This window comes from Galeopterus variegatus, unplaced genomic scaffold (genome assembly GCF_000696425.1).
Source record: "Galeopterus variegatus unplaced genomic scaffold, G_variegatus-3.0.2 Scaffold1893, whole genome shotgun sequence".
Lineage (NCBI taxonomy): Eukaryota > Metazoa > Chordata > Mammalia > Dermoptera > Cynocephalidae > Galeopterus > Galeopterus variegatus.
In genome coordinates this window covers 216912-236450 of record NW_007728004.1, presented here as the reverse complement: position 1 = coordinate 236450, position 19539 = coordinate 216912, and the positions used below count along the sequence as shown (strand labels likewise).

Genomic DNA, 19539 nt, shown 5'->3' with positions numbered 1-19539 from the left:
TACCAAGAACATTCCCCAGTAAACTACCTGCACACAAATCTCTGTCTCGGTGTCTGTTTCCTGGGGAACTCAACTTACGTCAGTTGAGACAGGAGTGGTGCTATGAAAAAGACTCTAGAGTAGCATTTTGGAGTTGGATCAGTGACAGGCTAGTTGGCAGTGAAGACCTCATCAGCAGTGGTAGGTAGAGCACTGCCAGCCCTTGCCATATGGTTTAATTGTACAGAAGTTTAATTGTAAAGCAGTTTAATTGTAAAGTTTCACCTGGAATGGGATACTGCTAGAAGTATCCTATTGTCTTGGGCAAATACCTTTGAGAGCTTTTAGAGAAGTAGTGATTATAATGACTATCAATGTTATGACTGTTCCTAGGGGATATCTATGCATTTGAGAAAGACAAAGAAAACACGAGCCATGAAAAATTTGAGCAATAAAAACATGATTGATTAATTACCAATTTAAGGTGAAGAGTGAAAGCCAAAAGATTGCATTGGAAACATATAAAGAGTTTCATCTCCCGGAAGTAGAAAACATAAACAGCTAAGAAACGGGCCCATGTCTTAATTATAAATGTAACGATGCTTCAAAGAAAGCAAAATTCTCAATATCGGCAAATCTGCTGTATACCAAGGGCAGGGCCCTGAAAGTGGAGGAACCTGAGGCATGGGATGAGGACATTTGGGCTCCATTTATTTGAAATTCCTAAAACCAGATTCCCTGAACACTTTGACTTCCAAGGATAAACCTACAGAACCCTCTGAGCCTATAGAAGTAGCCATTCATTCTTCTTAAAAACTAGCACTTCCACTTGTTTGATGAAGACTCAGAGGCTGCTTCCTGGCAAAACAATACGTAATCATCTTCGTATCTATTACTACCTCCCTTCTTGGCCAACTCAGCAAGGGACATTCAGAGCCTACAAAGGGAAGAAAGGGACTATGCCTCCCCACCCCCCGCCCCAAACAAACAAACAAACAAACTGTAGGACCTGGCCAACTTGTAGCAGGAAAACTCAAGAGGTTACATACGGGAATAGATCCTGATAGTCCTGGATTAGGAAATAGGTTGGTACATAAAGTTTGGTAAGGGGCAATTTATAGATATGGGAGCACTCTTCTATAATGGAAGATTTAATACTCTGGCAAGAACCCTGGGGAATGATGTTGAATGCTACTAGAATAGTTCTTGGAAGCTTGGAAAAAGTGGAGGCCCAAACCAAGTAAAGGAGAAATGACACAACTACCATGGCAGAAAGTGGAAGAAAGGATTAAAAAGCTCAGAGAAGCAGACATGCTAAAGTGGAGATATATAAACCCACCAGCCAGTCAGGAGATTCTGAGAGGACCCAAAGAACCCTCCATTTACCAAAGAAACAAGAAACACACTGCTGAGACAGGTGCAAGCATTGTTGAGAAGATCAGTGTTGGCTTTCCCCTGAACGATAGGTCTGACAGTAAAAGATGCTGTTAAGTGTCTAGGCTCCCTATTAGCAATGGGATAAAGGAGATCCTGAAACAGGGGCCTGATGACTACTAGCATCAATCAAATGCATAGTGAGTACCATTATCAAAACGAGTGTCAAGGCAGGAGTGGTGGCCACAGGGGGCTGATCCACAGAGCTATGGAGAAGATCACTGAGCACAGTATCCCTAGGGGCAAGATAGATGGGCAACCAGTTAGGATATGCTCAATCTGTATGATCAAAACAAATGAAATATGGATGATCAGGAGGCTAAAGGAAGCCACCCAACACAAAGACACGATTACTCACCCAATTCCTGAACCTGAACAATTTTTTGGACCTGGAACCCACTGACTGAAAGAAAGAAAGGCTGAGTTGTTAGGAGGAGGAACTGTAGCATCACAGCAAGTGAATACGTGAATACATCTATTTTCTAAGGTAACAGTAAACAAAGGAAAAGTGATAACCCATACATTTTAAGGACTGTTGGACACAATGAATCTAGTTGACACTGACACTCAAGAATCCAGTGTCATCATGGGATACAGACCAAGTAATAGATGGAGTCCTTGTCCAAGTCTGCACACAGTGGGCTCAATAATTCCACAGATTCTACCCAGTAGTTATTACAGCAGTCTCCAAATGGACATAGCTAGTATCTGGAATGACCCCTACATTGGTTCCTTGGCCTGTGGGGTTAAGAACTATCATAATGGGAAAATCAAGTGGAAGCCTCTGAAAATGCACTCTCCCACTGGCAAAAATTTAATACAAAACTAAGAATAGAAAGGTGATGTCCCACACCATACTTACCTTTTAATTCAACAGTCTGCCCCTGACAAAAACAGATGCATTGATGCATCCTGAAAAATGTCAGTGGAATATTATAAAGTCGACCAAGGAGTAGCCCCACTTAAAATTACTATGGCACATGTGATATCCTTCCTAAACAATTAATATAATCTCAAGCACGTGATATGCAGATACTGAACTGACAAATGTGGTTTTTTTCCATCCCTATCAAGAAGGACCAGAATCATTCACATATACCTGAGATGGGCAAAAGGACATATGACAATCTTCTCGAGGGTTATTATAAGTCTCTTGCCCTCTACCAAAATACAGTTCAAAAAGGCCAAGATCATAGGAACTTTCCACAGAACATCATATCAGTTCACTATATCAATGAGAAAGAAGTAACAATTATGTTTGAGCCTTTTTTAGGCACAGAGGGCAAAAGGTAAATCCTAAAAAGATTCAGGGGCTCATAACACCAGAGAAGTTTTTGGTCATGGGCTGGCCCAACAGAGATAAACTTCTAATAAAGTTGTGCACTGGATCCAGTTATGTCTACTGTCAAATTCCTGGACCTCTCTGTTCATGAGTTTAGAGCTGAAAAACAGTAATTTAATAAACAGCACAACTACGAATATTAATCTTAACCATAAAACTTCCATCTCTCAAACATAATCTGAGATCTTCAGATGCACTGAGCACTGTTGGCAAAGCAAACTGACATTTAAAATCTCAAAAAACAGGCAATTTAATTGTAGGATAACAGATCAGATTAAGTGCTCTAGAGCAGCAGGCTATTGATAATTCCTCTCCTTCCAATAAAAGTGCAAAACAAAGGAATGCTACTCCTACCACATGGAATTAGAAGAAACCCAAAACTAATCATAGCTAACCTTGAGCCATATAAATAACTGATAGCAAGTTTTGTATCTGGCTCTAAAACAATGCATGGACATTCTCTCTCTCTCTCTCTCTCTCTCTCTCTCTCTCTCTCTCTCTCTCCGATAACTTCGTATAATGTATGCTATACGAAGTTATTACGTCTCTCTCTCTCTCTCTCTCTCTCTCTCTCTCTCTCTCTCTCTCTCTCTCTCTGTGTGTGTGTGTGTGTGTGTGTGTACATGTGCATACACATCTGCCTGTCTGTCTGCAGAAAATCAAAAAGACTATTTAGTACTAGTTTTTCTACTCATGCCAGCACAAAGAAATAATGGTAACCATTTGTTACAGAATCTATGCCTATCTAGTAATAAGGTAGAGGTTACCATACCCCTCACTACCAATAGTGATGAAATCTTTATGCCTTAGGTCCCAGGGAAAAAATCAATTACAATTTTTAAAAAATTGATTTATTGGTTCATTCAGCAAATATTTATTGAGCTCTTATATGTCAGAAACTGTTCTAGGTACTGAAGATACATCGGTGAAAAAATAATGACCAAAAAAACGAAGTTCCTACTCTCATAGAACCTTCATATATTTCAATAATAACATTTGTTATTACATTTGAGACCCTAGTATATACATAAGGCACCATGTTAGATGCTTCAGCATGCTATTTAATCCTCACTACAAGCTTATCATGAAAGTACTACTATTCCCATTTTACAGATGAGAAAAGTAGATATTAGAGAGATTAGAGAAGTGACCACGGTCACATAGCTAGTAAATATCTGAACATACATTTAAAACCAGAACTGTTTACTTCTAAACTACCTCATCACTGACAGCAAAAGTGCTTAACAACTAATCCTATATTGAGAGTATATGGGTAATTTTATTTAATGAAATAAATTATATTGTTTAAAAAGTGAAACAATATAACTTAAATTCTGGTGAAAATAAAAGTCCGGGGGTGGTGGGGGTGGTGGGGGGCTGGGAATGAATTAGAACAATGTTTAAATATTTTTAAAAGTCAAAAATATTAATAACGATTTAGTAGTTTTTATAAAATATCATTAACTGATCTCAAGATAACTTTATCTAAAAGGAACAATGTACTGTACTGTTAACCAGGGGTCAGCAAACTTTTCTCTAAAGAGCCAGACAGTAAATATTTTAGACTTTGTGGGCAAAAAGCAAAATTGAGGATGTTTCGTAGGTCTTAAATAACAACAGGAAAGACAAATTTCTACAATTTTTACCGATGAAATTTAAAATATAAAAATAATAATTGCCTAATTTTTGGAACACAGGACTACACATTTTTTAAACAGCATTTCATTTAATTGGAGTTCGAAGTTAATGCTTCCTATCATCAAACTTGATTGCAAATGTTCATCAATTAGTGTTTAAGATGTATTTCACCTTCAAAAACTTCATGCAGTTAGATACTGCCAAACACTGATATCAATTGACGAGCATGATTCTAATTGAGCATATTCATCACCTGTAAGACATTTATAGATTTTTTACTAGATTTCTTCTATTGCTATTTGCATTTTACCATGTCATGACATTGCAGATTAGTTATTTCTAGGTGAAGGTTGTGTGGAAGGTCCTCAACTGCACAGTTAAATGGATTTTGAAATACAGAAAGTTTCTTTGCATTTGCAATGAGGTCTAATAAACACTGCTGGCACTATAGTTTGAGCTCAGAAAATATCTCTACTGCACATTTCTGCATGAATGGAGATCTTGCTTTTTTTCTGTCTTAAATTTTGGCACCAAAGGAAGTATAGAGAGTAGCTTGACATTACTTGTGATTCAAACAACATTACTCATTGAAATAACTCTACCACGGTATAAGTTTCTCTTATAATCGTTTCTTGCTTTGTAATTTTAGCTTGAATTCATTAAGAAAAATCATCAAGTCTGGGGCCGGCCCGGTGGCGCACTGGATAGTGCGCCGCTTGGGAAGCGCGGTGGCGCTCCTGTCCGAGGGTTCGGATCCCACATACAGACCGGCTCCCGCTCACTGGCTGAGCGAGGCGCGGGAGCAACACCGAGGCTTGCGATCCCGTTGCTGGTCCCCGGTCCGGTACAGGGGCAACACTGAGGGTTGCGATCCGTTGCCGGACACGGAAAAAAGACAAAAAAAAAAAAAAAAAAATCATCAAGTCTGATGCAAAAACTAATTTCAAAAGCCATTCATTTTTCAATAATAGCAGATGAGGGCAGTTCTTCTCATTCAGAAGAATTTCTGTATCAATCCTGGGCTCAAAAAAAAAAAGAAAGAAAGAAAGAAAAGAAAAGAAATAAAATTCTACCACTGCTAAGATGGCTAACTGCTATGGAGGGAAAGCCAGACAGAATATTCTATTTCTAACAAAAATCCACAGAGCTGATAAAGGATAAGTCCACAAGAGCAAATAAAGTTCATCATTGATACTACTGTTTCAATAACACATGACAGATTTGAATATTTTCTACTAATTACTTGCTGATGAATAATACAATGAATAACCCCACGGGTTTTTAATACCCTACATTTTCACGTGTAAGATATTTGCCCAAATAAACCTTTTTCTGCACCACATATATTTTAGTTGTAAAATATTTTAGCAGATTCCACTCTAGGGTATACTGAATTAATGTTTTCTCAATTTTCTTAAAAATATTCGCACCTCTAATTGTTCCAGACGGACTATTCTATTCATGGAGGCTAATTCTTTAGTCACTTCAAATTCAGTAATGCTCCTCAAACAACACCTCAACATATTGGTAACAACTATTGACTCATCAAAAACCAAGAAAAATTAGTTGAAATCATTTGTCTTACTTTTTAATTGACCAACATCCTCAAATCTTCAAGAACTGTTCTCACTAAAAGGTTAACAATCTTAAGTTTATTTTCTCTGGATAGAACTGTAGTACTATAGATTATTGACATTTAACATATTTTAGTTGAATGAAATAATGAATGAATCTACTGTATACTTCTTGAAATACCAAATTAGTCTTAGACCCAAGTGCCTGCTATTTCAATGCTTTTTAACTCAAGCATAATTTGCCTATATAGTATTTATAATATCATTAGGGCATTTGCTCTGATATGTCTCCTATCAATTAATAATAATATGTTCTCCACAAAGCTATATATTTTTCTATCCATTGAACAAATTTCATCATCAAATTTTTAAAGCTGTCCTAAATATCAAAATCTAGATATCACCTACTGAATTTTAATCCAATTTAATGTAGATTTAATTTTAAGTTAAAAGTTAACATTTTCTATATTCCAAACTAACTTCAACAACTAGTCCACAATTTAATTTGCTTTTAATTTTTCATTCATTTAGCTAAGTATGGGATACCCTCTTAAGTATCCCATACACTGAAATCTATAAGATAATTTTTCTTGGTACCTACTTTGGTACTAAGTTTTCCATTAAATAAAGTCCTTTTTCTGTAGGCAAATGCTTAACATGATATTTCATCCATAATTAATATGGCAATATTTATGCAAAGGGAAGGAATTACCATCTTAAAAATTAATGATGCAATTTATCAGGAAACAAAAAATTCTTCTTTATTTCCATTTGCAAATTTAGCATCTGACTATGTGCTATAGAAATTAACTTTGAATTAGTTTAGATGCTTAATCTGCTTACATTTGTGTTAATATAATTTCAAGTTCCAAATTAGCTTCATAATATGTATTTGCAATTTGATTTCTCATCAAATGAGAAGTATTCTATTTTTATAAAAGACATGATGAAATAATTTCATAATGCTGCCTAATGCAGTAACAGAATAGTTAATTACATCCATGTAACTTTGATGTGATTGAGCTCTTTTTATTCGAGAGTGAAGCTCTAAGATTAACATTACAATTGGAATAATTATTTAGCATAAAATTATTTTACCAATAGATGGAGTGAATATACAAAAGAATAATCAATCTTTGACTTTAAAAGTTTTCCTTGTGAAAACCTTAGTAGTAAAATATGTATCTAAAGTTTTAAAAACTATTCTCATTGCAATTCATCCTAAAAAATTTTGAGTCCACTTGGTTTAGACTTCCTTACATGTTTAATTGGCCTCAATACCATAAATTAATAAATTTCTTCAAGGTGCTAATGTATATTGCCTATCACATCAACAGACTATTTTCCTTACAAACATATATAGTCAATCCATTTCTTAAAGATTACAAGAAACTTGATTATGCAAGAGGATAAATTTCACTATTGATACTGACGCCTAAACTCAGACAAATACAAAGCTGACATCTTTAGGGTTCGTTTCTAATACCTTAAGACCCACGTTTCTATCTGGAAGGTGTGGAAGTTTATGTCTATCTTTCCTGTGCTGGATCTTTTCTCACAATTGTCCCACCCTCCCATCTCCATTCACCCTCTCCTCCAAAATAACTAAAAGTGTGTTGTGCTACTGTTAAGAGTCTACTAACTGACATTTCATAATTTATAGCTTAGAAGACTGCCATATGCATGTATTCTTGCATTTACTAGCCCACTCTCTACTTAAAATTTTACAAAGAAATTTTAAAAGGCCACAAACAGGTAAAATCAGTAGAATTAGGTCCTGGAACACAAAGGAAACTAAAACTCTCCACAATGGATCTTAGTGCTTAAAAAAGGTCAAACTGAATATCTTTTATGCAATTAGGCAAATGGTTGACAAAATGACTAAGTATTTAAATTAGCAAAAAATGTTGCATTATAATATTAAGATTAAAATATATATAATAAAGAAAAGTACAGCATTTACAATATGTCAAATTAGCCATTGAACATCATTTCTAGACCTTTCTCCAGGTCTAAAGGAAATGAAGGAGGTAAGAAATACTAGCGTCAAGTGATCACAAATTCTAGCAAAAGGTAGTAGCTTTAAAACATCTTTGGCCATGATCTGCAGTAAGAAATATATATTTCACATTGTGAGACTTTAGAGTACACATATACAACTAAAAAAGTTTTACAGAACAATTACCCTTACTCTGTGCACTCCACTCTGATATTTTTTACTTTATTCTAGTCCACTTTTCTTAAAATACTGGTTGTGAACCTCTCAACTGGTTCTGAAATTGAGGACAGGAGGAGATCTAGTAGAGGAGACGGGGTGGTGGGTGGGACTTGGGGATGAGGGACCTTGCCCCACAGAAGATATTTGGCAATAGTTGAACATATTTTTGGTTGTCACAACTGGAGGGTAGGGGTGTTACCGGCATCTACTGGGTAGAGGCCAAGGACACTGCTAAACATCTAACAATGTACAAGATAGCCCCACAAAACAAAAAATTATCCAGCTTCAGATGTCAATAGTGCTGAGGTTGAGAAACCTGCTCTAGATTACCCAATAAGGAAGTCATAGATAAAATTGCAAAACCAATAGTTCTTTTTAAAGCTTATGAATATATTTTAAATTATAAGAACAATGTCTAATATTTAAATTCAGAGATAAAGAAAAATACATTATTTATCTTTACTTCCTCCACTGGATCCTATCCAGCACCTTGCAAATAATAGGCACTGACAAAGTACTTGGCATAAAAATGAGAAAACTGAGGTCTACTATGTAGTCAGCCATTGAATTACTTCTCAAAATTACATCTCAACAAGTTAAAAAGTATATTCTTCTCATCCTGGAAATGTTAGCCTAGCTCAATTTAGGGCAAATCCTGGAAGAGGTGAAACCAATACAAACGACCATGATCCACCCAACCACAATTATACTTTCATTCAAAACTCTTGAGAGTTGTCCTGTGAAACTCTTGACTCTAAAAGAACATTAGTGATCTAAAAATAATTTGAATACCTTCTGCTTGACAAGTAATGTATATTTATAGCTTCATTTGATTGCTACAATTGCCAAACAATAAAAATACTATTATTCTGATTTACCGATTTATAGGTAAGAAAACAGACCTGGAATGGTTAAAAAGGTAGGACAAGATCATATAGTTAGTGACTGACACACCCAGGATTTTATCTCCCCTCTTTGACTCCAAAACAGATACTCTTGCCATTAAACCTCCATGTTACTATAATACAAATAATGGCAAAATCACTAATGGATTGTAATTATCAGCATTAATTACCAGAATATAGTGAGTGAAATGACATCTATTACAAATTTAGGTGAAGTCTATACATTTAAAATAATAAAATTCATCCAAAGTGACAGATTAATAAGAGAAGCATCAAATTTGCTAATGCACCTATAAAACTGAAGATAAGAAAAAAACAGGGCCGGCCCGGTGGCACACTGGAGAGTGCACCGCTTGGGAGCATGGCGGCGCTCCCGCTGAGGGTTCGGATCTCATGTGAAGACTGGTTCCCGCTCACTGGCTGAGCGCGGTGTGGGCGCAACACCGAGGGTTGCGATCCCGTTACCGGTCAGTAAAAAAGACAAAAAGGAAAAAAAAAAAGAAAAAAACAGACTAGCCAACAGGACATAAGAGAAAAAAAAATTTAAAGTAGAGTGAACTATAAGTTTGCTGTGGATTGCCAATGGAATTTTATTACTTAAAGAGCAGGAAATAAATAAATAAATAGATGCTATGACATACTAGGGCCTGGAAGGAATCCTTCTGTAGTGATAATATTGCCTGGTGCTATCTATATACTGTTGATTAACATTTTAAAATTAGGTTACTTGATCCAAATCTACCTTGCACATCATTGAAAGGCTGTACACAAAATTGGAAAAGAAACATACAAGTAAAGACAATGAGACAGATATCTAAGTTGTAAAACACATTCTTCAAAGCTATTTAGCTGAAAGAAAGCAAAGGAATAATTATCTTTTAAAGGTTGGTTGATCCTCATCAGAATGACGTATTCATGTATACACAAGAAAAACATGTTCAAATGCCACCAATAAAACTTCTTTAACTATTAGGGAGAACTTACAGACATTAGTAACTACCAGGGATGGCTATGAATCACGTTAGATATCTTTAAAAGTAGCTTATTCCCAAATCAGGTTGACACTTTTTCCACAAATAATCAAAAATGTTACTCTAATGGGCCGGCCCGGTGGTGCACTGGATAGTGCGCCGCTTGGGAAGCGCGGCGGCGCTCCCGTCCGAGGGTTCGGATCCCACATACGGACCAGCTCCCGCTCACTGGCTGAGCGAGGCGCGGGAGCAACGCCGAGGCTTGCGATTCCGTTGCCGGTCCCCGGTCCAGTACGGGGGCAACACTGAGGGTTGCGATCCGTTGCCGGACACGGAAAAAAGACAAAAGACAAAAAAAAAATGTTACTCTAATGATAAACAGTCAAGATATGATGCAGCCTAATCTCTTCCCCATAATATCCCAGTCTCTCAACAGCTACAATTTCTCTTCAATGAATTCTACTGTTGGAGAATATCAAACAGGAAAAGATTATTTTATTCAGATTTCTTCCTCCAAAGCTGAATTAAGATGTGATTGTTCATAGGAAATACATGTTGGCAGATACCGTACTCTGTGAAACAAATTATTAGATGACAAAAAGGACTATCTCCAAGAGTGCCAACTAGGAGTTCAAGTTATGGTAGAATACAGATGTGAGTGATATATAGTTTCTTTCTATATCTGATAAATGTTTTCGTTTTCCTAAGTAGTATCACATAGGAGTTTAACTCATACATAGCTTTTTATTTATGTGATATTTTAATAAGTGGATGCTATAGAATCCTAAAACAAAGCATAAGCCCTTAGAAGGATTTACACATAAAAAGCTTTCAAGCATTGCACTGATGAATTTCTGTTTTGCTTTTTACGTTTTTATATGGTAAAAGTTAAGGCATGACTTCAGCAAAGGATAATAGAAGTACCTACCAGACAGAAGCTAAACCAAACCACCAAAGATAGCAAAACTATCCTTTTCTTATTTTGCAGTATCATGATACAGTCTGACAAATGAAAAATGACCAAACTAAAGGTTATCAAATGTACTTTAAGAAAGTATTATAGCTTAAGGAAAATAAAATTTCTATATACTCTATGATAACACTGGTTAATATCTATAGTTTCTCCTTATAGACCATTATATTTTAATAAACAAAATTTTCTTGGACTTTACCATTTGAATGAAGTGAGTATGAAATAAGACTCTAATCTGATTTTTTTTTAACTGCATATTCATTTTCCCAAAGCCTGTTTGTTGAATAACTTATCTCTTCCCCCTTGGATTGTGGTGCTTTTCATATTTTTATCATTTATTAGTTTTAATATACTATATTAGAATTCCACTGATCTGTCTGTCAAACTTTCAAATTTTCCTTTCTGGAGCACTTTGGTAATCTAAATTAAAGCTTAAAAGAATCCAAAGTACCACACTTTCAATTATTGCCATTTTATTAATATCTGGTCAGGGAAGTTTTTCCTCACTACCCTTAGCTATTCTTATTAGTGTTTTTCTTTCCAGATTAACTTTAGAAATAAAATATGCAAAGGGCCCAGTTGGGATTATGACTAGAATGTTATTAACCCCAAGAGATTATTTGGAAATAACATGCATCCTTACATTATTTAGTCTTCCTAATGAGGAACATAAAATGAACCTCCACTTAACATTTTACTTTATGTTACTCAGTAAAATTCTGTAGCTCTTCCTGTAGGCCCCTGTAATCATTTCTTGTTAATTATTTTTAAATCATATTTTCTGTTCTTAGTTCAGAATGGGAACTACTCAATTTATATTTTCTAAATAATTATTTTTAGTATAGTATAAAATAATTCTATATTAATCTGCCTTCCTCAATTCCCATATTGATTCCTGTTGATTACTATAAACAAGAAATGGACTATTCACCAAATGGAATAAGAAAATTGGTGATGGTGGTGGGGTGTTGCTATAAGGGATTCATGTTAGATACTCACCAATTTGGTGTATTTTGTCATATGCCATAATAAATTCCAGAAAGATTAAAAAATTGATACTTAAATGAATAATAAAAATGAGAAAATATACAATTAAATATTTAACTGATTTGGGGATAAATAGTTTCTAAGGATGAAAATAATGGGGAAAATCACCAAAAATAAAGAGGTTTAGTTATATTAAATTTAATATTGCCAAATAAGCAAAGAAAATTAGTAGGTAAACATCTACGTTGGAAATACACTTGGAACAAATAATGGTTAAACGGGGTAAAATCCTAACTATATGAAAAGTTTTTATAAATCAATAAGAGAAAAACTAATATCAAATTGGAAAATGGGCAGAAGAAATAAAAGTAATAAACAGAAAATTCACAGAAGATATCAAATGCCAATAAACATATAAAAATTCAACTTCACAAGCAAACTAAAATTAAAATGACAAAGAGATAGCATTTCTTGTAACCTATATAATTGATAAAAATTTGGTGCATTGAGACTGAAAGCTCAAGCACATCTAATGGGAGTACAGAATATAACAACCTTTGTGGAAAGCACTTTGGTAATCTAAATTAAAGCTTAAAAGAATGCACAGTACAAATATATATTTTTAAATACTCAGAGATGTAGGTAAAAATTATGTACAAAAATAAACATTATAATATTATTTATACTAGCAATTGAAAGCAACTGCAATGCCTCAAATGGAGAAATAGGTAGTTTGTGGTACAGTCTTATGATGGAATATTAGTGCAGCCATTTAAAACATATTTCTAAACAACATCTAATGTCTTGATAAAAAGTTTGTGATGATATTAATTGAAGAATCAGAATACAAAACTCTGCATATTATGATACCAATTTTATAAATCTGTAAACTATACATGCATAGGAGAAAAAAGGGAAGAAAATACAATAAAAGGTTAACAATGATTATATCTGGGGAAAGGAATATGGATAACTTATATTTAATTCTTTACATTTTGAGGCATTTTTCAGATGTTCTATAGTGAACATATTGTTACTTTAATAAGGAGACACAAAAAATAAATGTTATTTCAAAACCTATGACTAACAGATATTTTTAAAATATAACATCAAATGATGAAAGAATTTCAGAAACAAAGCAATTTAAAAAAATTTTTTTAATCAATAAATTTTTGTATACATAAACAGCAGATACTTTTTATAACTTGAAATTGTCTTCACATGGCCAACACCACCATTAAAAGTCTTAAAATGAAGAAAGTAATATCTAACTATTAAATGTTTATTCAGAAATACAACCTAAAAAGAAAATTATCTAATCAATTACAGCTAAATGTGTGATTAGAGAACTTACCTTTTTCACTTACACTCTCACTTTCAATCTCAACATCATCACAACTTGTATATTCAGGTGTGGAAGCCAGTTCCTCCTCTGAACTGCTCAATGAAACCTGGCGCATTTTTCCTCCCTTCTTTGATTTATGAGGCTTCGGTGGTGGTGGTCTCACTGATTCTGACTGGTCTGAACTGAGTGAATCATTCCTTAACATCGTTTCCATTTTTTCCCGTTTTGTTTTCCTTACAGCAGAGCTGGGATCTAAGTGATGTTGTTTCCTTAGTGAGTCAGCTCGCCTCATGTCTGGCCTATCGATGGGTATTGGACTCCTTCGGGGAGTGGGAGGACTATGGTTTGTGGTCCTTTGTGGATAACAACTTTGTCCCTGAGCCTCTCGAGTTCGTTCCATCGAATAAGATCGCTGATTTTCCAGGACAGCTCTACGTTCAGATATAGATCTTTGCCTTGATGGTCGGTCCATCCTTATCATAGAAATTCTGGAATCTTCCAGTTCAGCATTTGCCAAAGAAACATCACTATGCCTTCTCTCATGCCGCGCTCGGGACACTTCGGCATGGATACGCATTTGTTCTTCATAGGGTTGTGGCTTTACCGGATAACGGGCCAAATTCGGATCACTTCGGTAGCGTGCTTGGTACTCCTCCTCTCTCCTTTGTCTTTCATATTCATCTCTGCTCTCCACATCCCCGGCATCTACAACATATTCTCTGGAATGCCTATGACTTCTCCTGTTGGAGTCCCTATAGTTTAAATCATCAGATTCTTCATAAAACTGAGGTTCTCGTTGAGAGCGCCTATCAGCATAATCTGATGGAGATCGAGGCATTGCGCTATCCGAAGTGGCATACTGTGAATATTCCTCTCTCTCTTCCCTTTGGTCGTATCGTCTGTTCTGATCTCTGGACACTGATGGACTTCTTTTCCTAAATAACCAAAGGTAAACAACAATGAGAAGAGCAACATTTAAACAATTTGACATTTTATTGATTTCTTTTTTTCATTTCATTTTAGAGACATGCCCTCACTAAAGTTTTAGTAATTATTCATTTTACTTAGTTTAATAGGTAATTTTAAAAGTACTTTTGTTGTGGTTATTAAATGCCTAATACGGTATATACGAAATATACTTATAATCCAAAATTAAATAACCGACATCATATTCTGCTGCTCTAAAATAGCCTTTATTTCAATGTCCTTTCTTGGCTTACTACAATTCAGCTATCCCCCAACTGTTATTCATTAACTTAGAAAAATTCCTCCTTCCATTCTCTCTATCCCTAACAACTTGATGTGAGAGTTAGCTGGAAATGTAATGAAGCCAAATAGAGTTAGCTCAAGAATTGAATACTTTCTGACTAAAACTAACTGCCAGCTTTAAAAATCATTTTTCATTCTTCATCTACCTAGATCACTCCTAGTATTGATTCATTAAAATCTTCATCCTGTCATTGTGTCTCCAACCTATATTTACTGATCTAACTTGAGATAAGCAATTTAAATAAATACCAACAAGAATGATGAATTCATCCCCAAAACCCACAAGTCAGAAAGGAATGCTATTTTTATTCCATCTTTATTAAGATTAAGGCCAGCTTGGTGATTCTTCTCTACTCAGTCTTCACATCTGAAGCCTCATATTTCCTTACAGTCTCAGGGAAGAGACTGCTTACTAAATTCTCAATTTGCCCCCTAACACTGGAATAACCTAGTGGACCTTGCAAGCACACAAAATACTCTGTCAACAAAATATTCACTGTCTTATCCTCTCGCATGATCTCAGATAATGTCAACCACCAGCCATGAGAAGAAATGGGACTGAAATCCTGAAAATAACAGAAAAATTTTAGAATAACTGCTATGAGGACTTTGCCAGAACATGAACAGGAGATAATGAAAGAGTGGGACCAGTTGAAGTAAAAGATAACCAAGATTCAACAGCTCGGTTGTAAATTTCTTAGAGAATATTTTTTAACCCAAAAGCAAGAGCAGAGAAAGGATAGAGTAGAATGACCCACCCTAGCAAAATCATCACTCTCCTCTAAAGTTTCCACTGTGTCACTAAATCTTTTTTTCCTTCATATCTGGAATACAGTCTGTCAATGGATCTATCAATTACGGTTCACTAACAAAAAGAGAAGTCATTCCAGATTTTCCAGGTAGGAAAGGTTTTTAATACAGGAACTAGAAGCTACACAACTGTTGAACAGGCTAGAGGAATGAAGGCCATGGAAGTTAATGCTATTGATCTTAGCTTGAAGAACCAAAGACAAAGGTTCTTAAAATGAACACTAGGGAGCTGCTGTGAATCTTTGGGAAATTCCCAAATTATCTCAGCTGCCTACAGCAACAGGGTGGCCAATTAACAGGAGCTTGTCCAGGACTCACTAAGACTTTCACATCTGCCCATCTGCCTGCCAATGACAACTGCTTAACAATAACAGCTTCTGAATCTCTTCCACCTTTCACATATCAGGTAAACTTTAACCTGAAACTACAGAGAGAAAACTATTGTAGTAAATGAAGGAACTGGTCTGTCCTGTACATGTTTCATAATTAAACAAGTAGATGTGATTTTTTTTAGCATTAACGTTTAAATATAAAACATGTAGGACTTAATCACAAATCTTTTAGGTTACAATTGTTACATAAATGCATAGACTCCTATAGTTTAAAATTTACAATCAAAACAGGGGACCCAAAATAAATATTATAGTAATCTATACATCCTCTGTGTGTGTGTTATATACCATTCACTTTACTTTTGTCATTATTTTTATACAAATAAGTAAAAGAAATCCTCTGTAATGGTAATAGTGTATCATGAAAAGAATGCTAGATTTAAGGGATCTGCATTTCTTAGTCCTACGTTTGCTATTAACCAGTTATTTGAACATATATAAGCCATTTAATCTTTGGGAGCCTGTGCTTTAAAATGAGAGGCACAGATTATACAAAGTAACTCATACATTATTTTAACAAACATGTATTAAGTAAGAACTAAATGCCACACACTTTAATAATTTAGACTAGGAATACAGAAATGAGTAAGACATGATCTTTGATCTTAAGAAGCTGAATGATTCTAAAATCCTCTTCCAATTCTTAAAGACTATGATCTTATAATATTGACATCATAACTTCATCAAGCTAATATGCCTAGATGAAAGCTAAACACATTAAGAATTTCCAGTAATATACTAAACATCACACTAGGTACTGTAGGATAGAAGCAGAAAAAAGAAAAGGAACACTTCATTCCTATGCTGAGGAATAAACAAGAACTTTTGAAAGCAAGCAGATTATAAGTAAAGTGAATATTGTGAGTATAACAGAGAATTATATTTTATTTTATTGATAAATAAAATATTTACTTCCTATTATAGAACTCAGTTCCAAAAGAAAGACTATTAATAATTAGTCCCAAGCAAGTCAAGTGCCTTTTAACAATCATACCTTAGGAAAATTGAGTTCAATATTAAATCCAACAATCACTTTGTTCTAAAGATTATGAAATCTGCCTGAAGCATGTGAATCATACTGTAGATACTGATTTGTACTGGATTTGAGTAAAAATAGAACAGTGGTTATAATCTGAAATTAGGATGACTATTGTCACTGTTATTTAACATGGAAAGGTTTTAAAAATACACTTTAAGGTACAGTACCTTACAGTACATTAAAGCTACGCTAGAAGCAAGGCAAGACTTCATTTTAAGACTACTCCTATCAAACAATGAAGAATCTGCTATTAATTACTTCAAAATACTAAAATATTCTCAAGAAACTTTATTAATTGTATCATGAATTATTTCACATACACCCTCCTTCAAATTTTAAAACTTCTATAAAATATTCTTTTCAGATACTGAAGAAAATCCATGAAAATTCAAATGCTATATCTCTCATTTCTATCTTCGTTATTGGCCTTTACAAATGAGCCTTAGCTTTTATTATTATCAGGTGGATACCATTTTAAAAATTTTAAAGAATATAATGATAATTCAAACACTTCCCTAAAGAATCATAAAGCATTTAACAGTATTTAACCCATAAATTATAAAAAGGAATGGAGCAATCTAGGATGTTAAATTTTACTTAATCCTTCAAAGACCCTAAGAAATTAAGAGGCAGAATCCAAAATTATGTTCTTCTTTAGAATAAAATGATTTCTGACTTAATATGGTGCCTTAATTTTTACTCTTATGCATTCTATTAATCTCTCATTTCGATATAACAATATCAGCATATAATTATATTCAATTTATTTTTACATAATACCTATTCATCTTACTTCTCTCTACTGAAAGTATGTTCTTACAATTATTTTCTTTCACCATATTACAGTGGTCTTAAGTGGAACCAGTTTATAGAAAATCACATTTTAAATAACCTTAATCTACCTTAATAAGTATCATTTCTATTCATTGCTTACAATTTTTTGTTAAATGCACTAATTATTCAATATATTTCTAAATATTCTAACTGTATAACATAGCTGATGCTCCATTTTAAACATTATTCAGACTAGGCATGATCGTTTGAATAAGAAACCCCACCAATTAGACTCTTTAAAATTCCATGTCCAAAAATCATACTGACTGATGGGAAAACTCCAAATAAGAAGCCTCTTTCCCAATTAAAGTCAATTTACTAATTTCTCAAAGGCAGTCAGTTTACATACTGTATATCAATTCATCATGTTTTTACCATAATTTCCATTTTAACATTTACAATCTTTTACCATCTTATGAGGTTTGTGTTATTATACCACCTAAAATACTGACCATATATGCTACAAAATACTCAGTAAGTCTCTGAAAATATAATCCAGTAAACATTTGAAAATATTTAAAATACAGTGAAAGTCTGCAAAATTTAATGAATATTTAAGTTTAAATATTTATATATTTTTCACTCAACTGAAGACATGCAATTTTTAAGAATCATAATGATGGTGAAAGAGTGAAAAATTTGAAGATTGCTGATTTCTGTAAATTCAGATTTTATGTTCTTAGAATTAAGCACAACCTGTACAAAAATCTCTTACTCATAATCTTTGTTAGTAGAAATCATTTAAAATTGCCATTCTGTAAATAAAAGGATATAAACGACCTTTGAAAAATCAATAATCTGAAAACAACGTCCATCTTTTTAAAAGCTTTATAAATCATGGATATTGCTAAATAAACTAAAATAATACTTCATTAATACAATTACACAATGTTAACCATATAGTTTAAACATGATCAAATTCTACAATTTAAAGTTATTAAAACACATTAAATCAAGGATTAAACAGAAGTACACAACTTGTAAAACACAAAATATATAGGTTTCACTCCTACAATTTCTACAAAAAGCTTTTAACAAACCAAACAATGTATATTTCTCCAAAACCATAAAATAGATTAATCTTTTTTTACATATCACAATTAATATTTAACATATTTTTGTTTTACCTTTTTTTCAACCAAAGCACATCTGTCGAGCATGAGGCATCATGTTGACAAAAATACATCAACATTTTGCCAGGCAGTGCTTTCATTTAATCCTTCTAGCCCTAGCAAAATCATAGAAGCCATCGTTAATCAGATGATTTGAAAGTCTCTACTTCCTTACAATCATTTTATTTCAAAACTCAATTACTAAAGTTACCCATAAAACAACACTCATTCAAGGAGAGAGTCATAAAGTCCTCTAGTGGGCCTGTTAAGGAAAAGGTTATTCTTTAATGCTGTTACTATGTGGCTGTATATAGCTCCAGGTCAAGTAAGAATGTACCCTGTAAGGAGGATTACGGTACTTAGCTGATTATTTCCTCACAGTACTGCACACCAAATGCAACCTACATCCAAGGCATTTCTGGGCACTATACTTAAAACTGGCAGATTTAGAAATCTGTAAACTACATTCTTCTATATGAATTACAGTATTTCTAAAATAATAGAATTCATCGTGTTTATTACTGGTAATCCTGTTGCTCAGCCTTTGCCATAAAATGTATAGTGATAATACAAAATAGTGACGGTTTAACAGGTTCGCCCTGTAACTTCTTTTCAATTATTCAATCACAAGTTTCTTAATTTTTACTAAAAACATAATGCTTTCCCAAACGTATAGGAATCAGTAGTTTCTGTAGAAATTTAATAAACAATAACGTG

At 34.0% G+C, this 19539-nt stretch overlaps 1 protein-coding gene across 1 annotated transcript in view; it reads right to left on the bottom strand.

Moving 5' to 3' along the window:
* LOC103595939 (regulating synaptic membrane exocytosis protein 2) overlaps positions 1-19539 on the bottom strand; it is a gene marked incomplete at its 3' end in the record, with an annotated part of 267512 nt that overhangs the window by 97674 nt on the left and 150299 nt on the right. The window contains exon 3 of the mRNA XM_008579475.1: positions 13376-14301. Within this exon, the coding sequence (XP_008577697.1) occupies positions 13376-14301 (926 nt within the window). The remainder of the gene's footprint in view (positions 1-13375; positions 14302-19539) is intronic.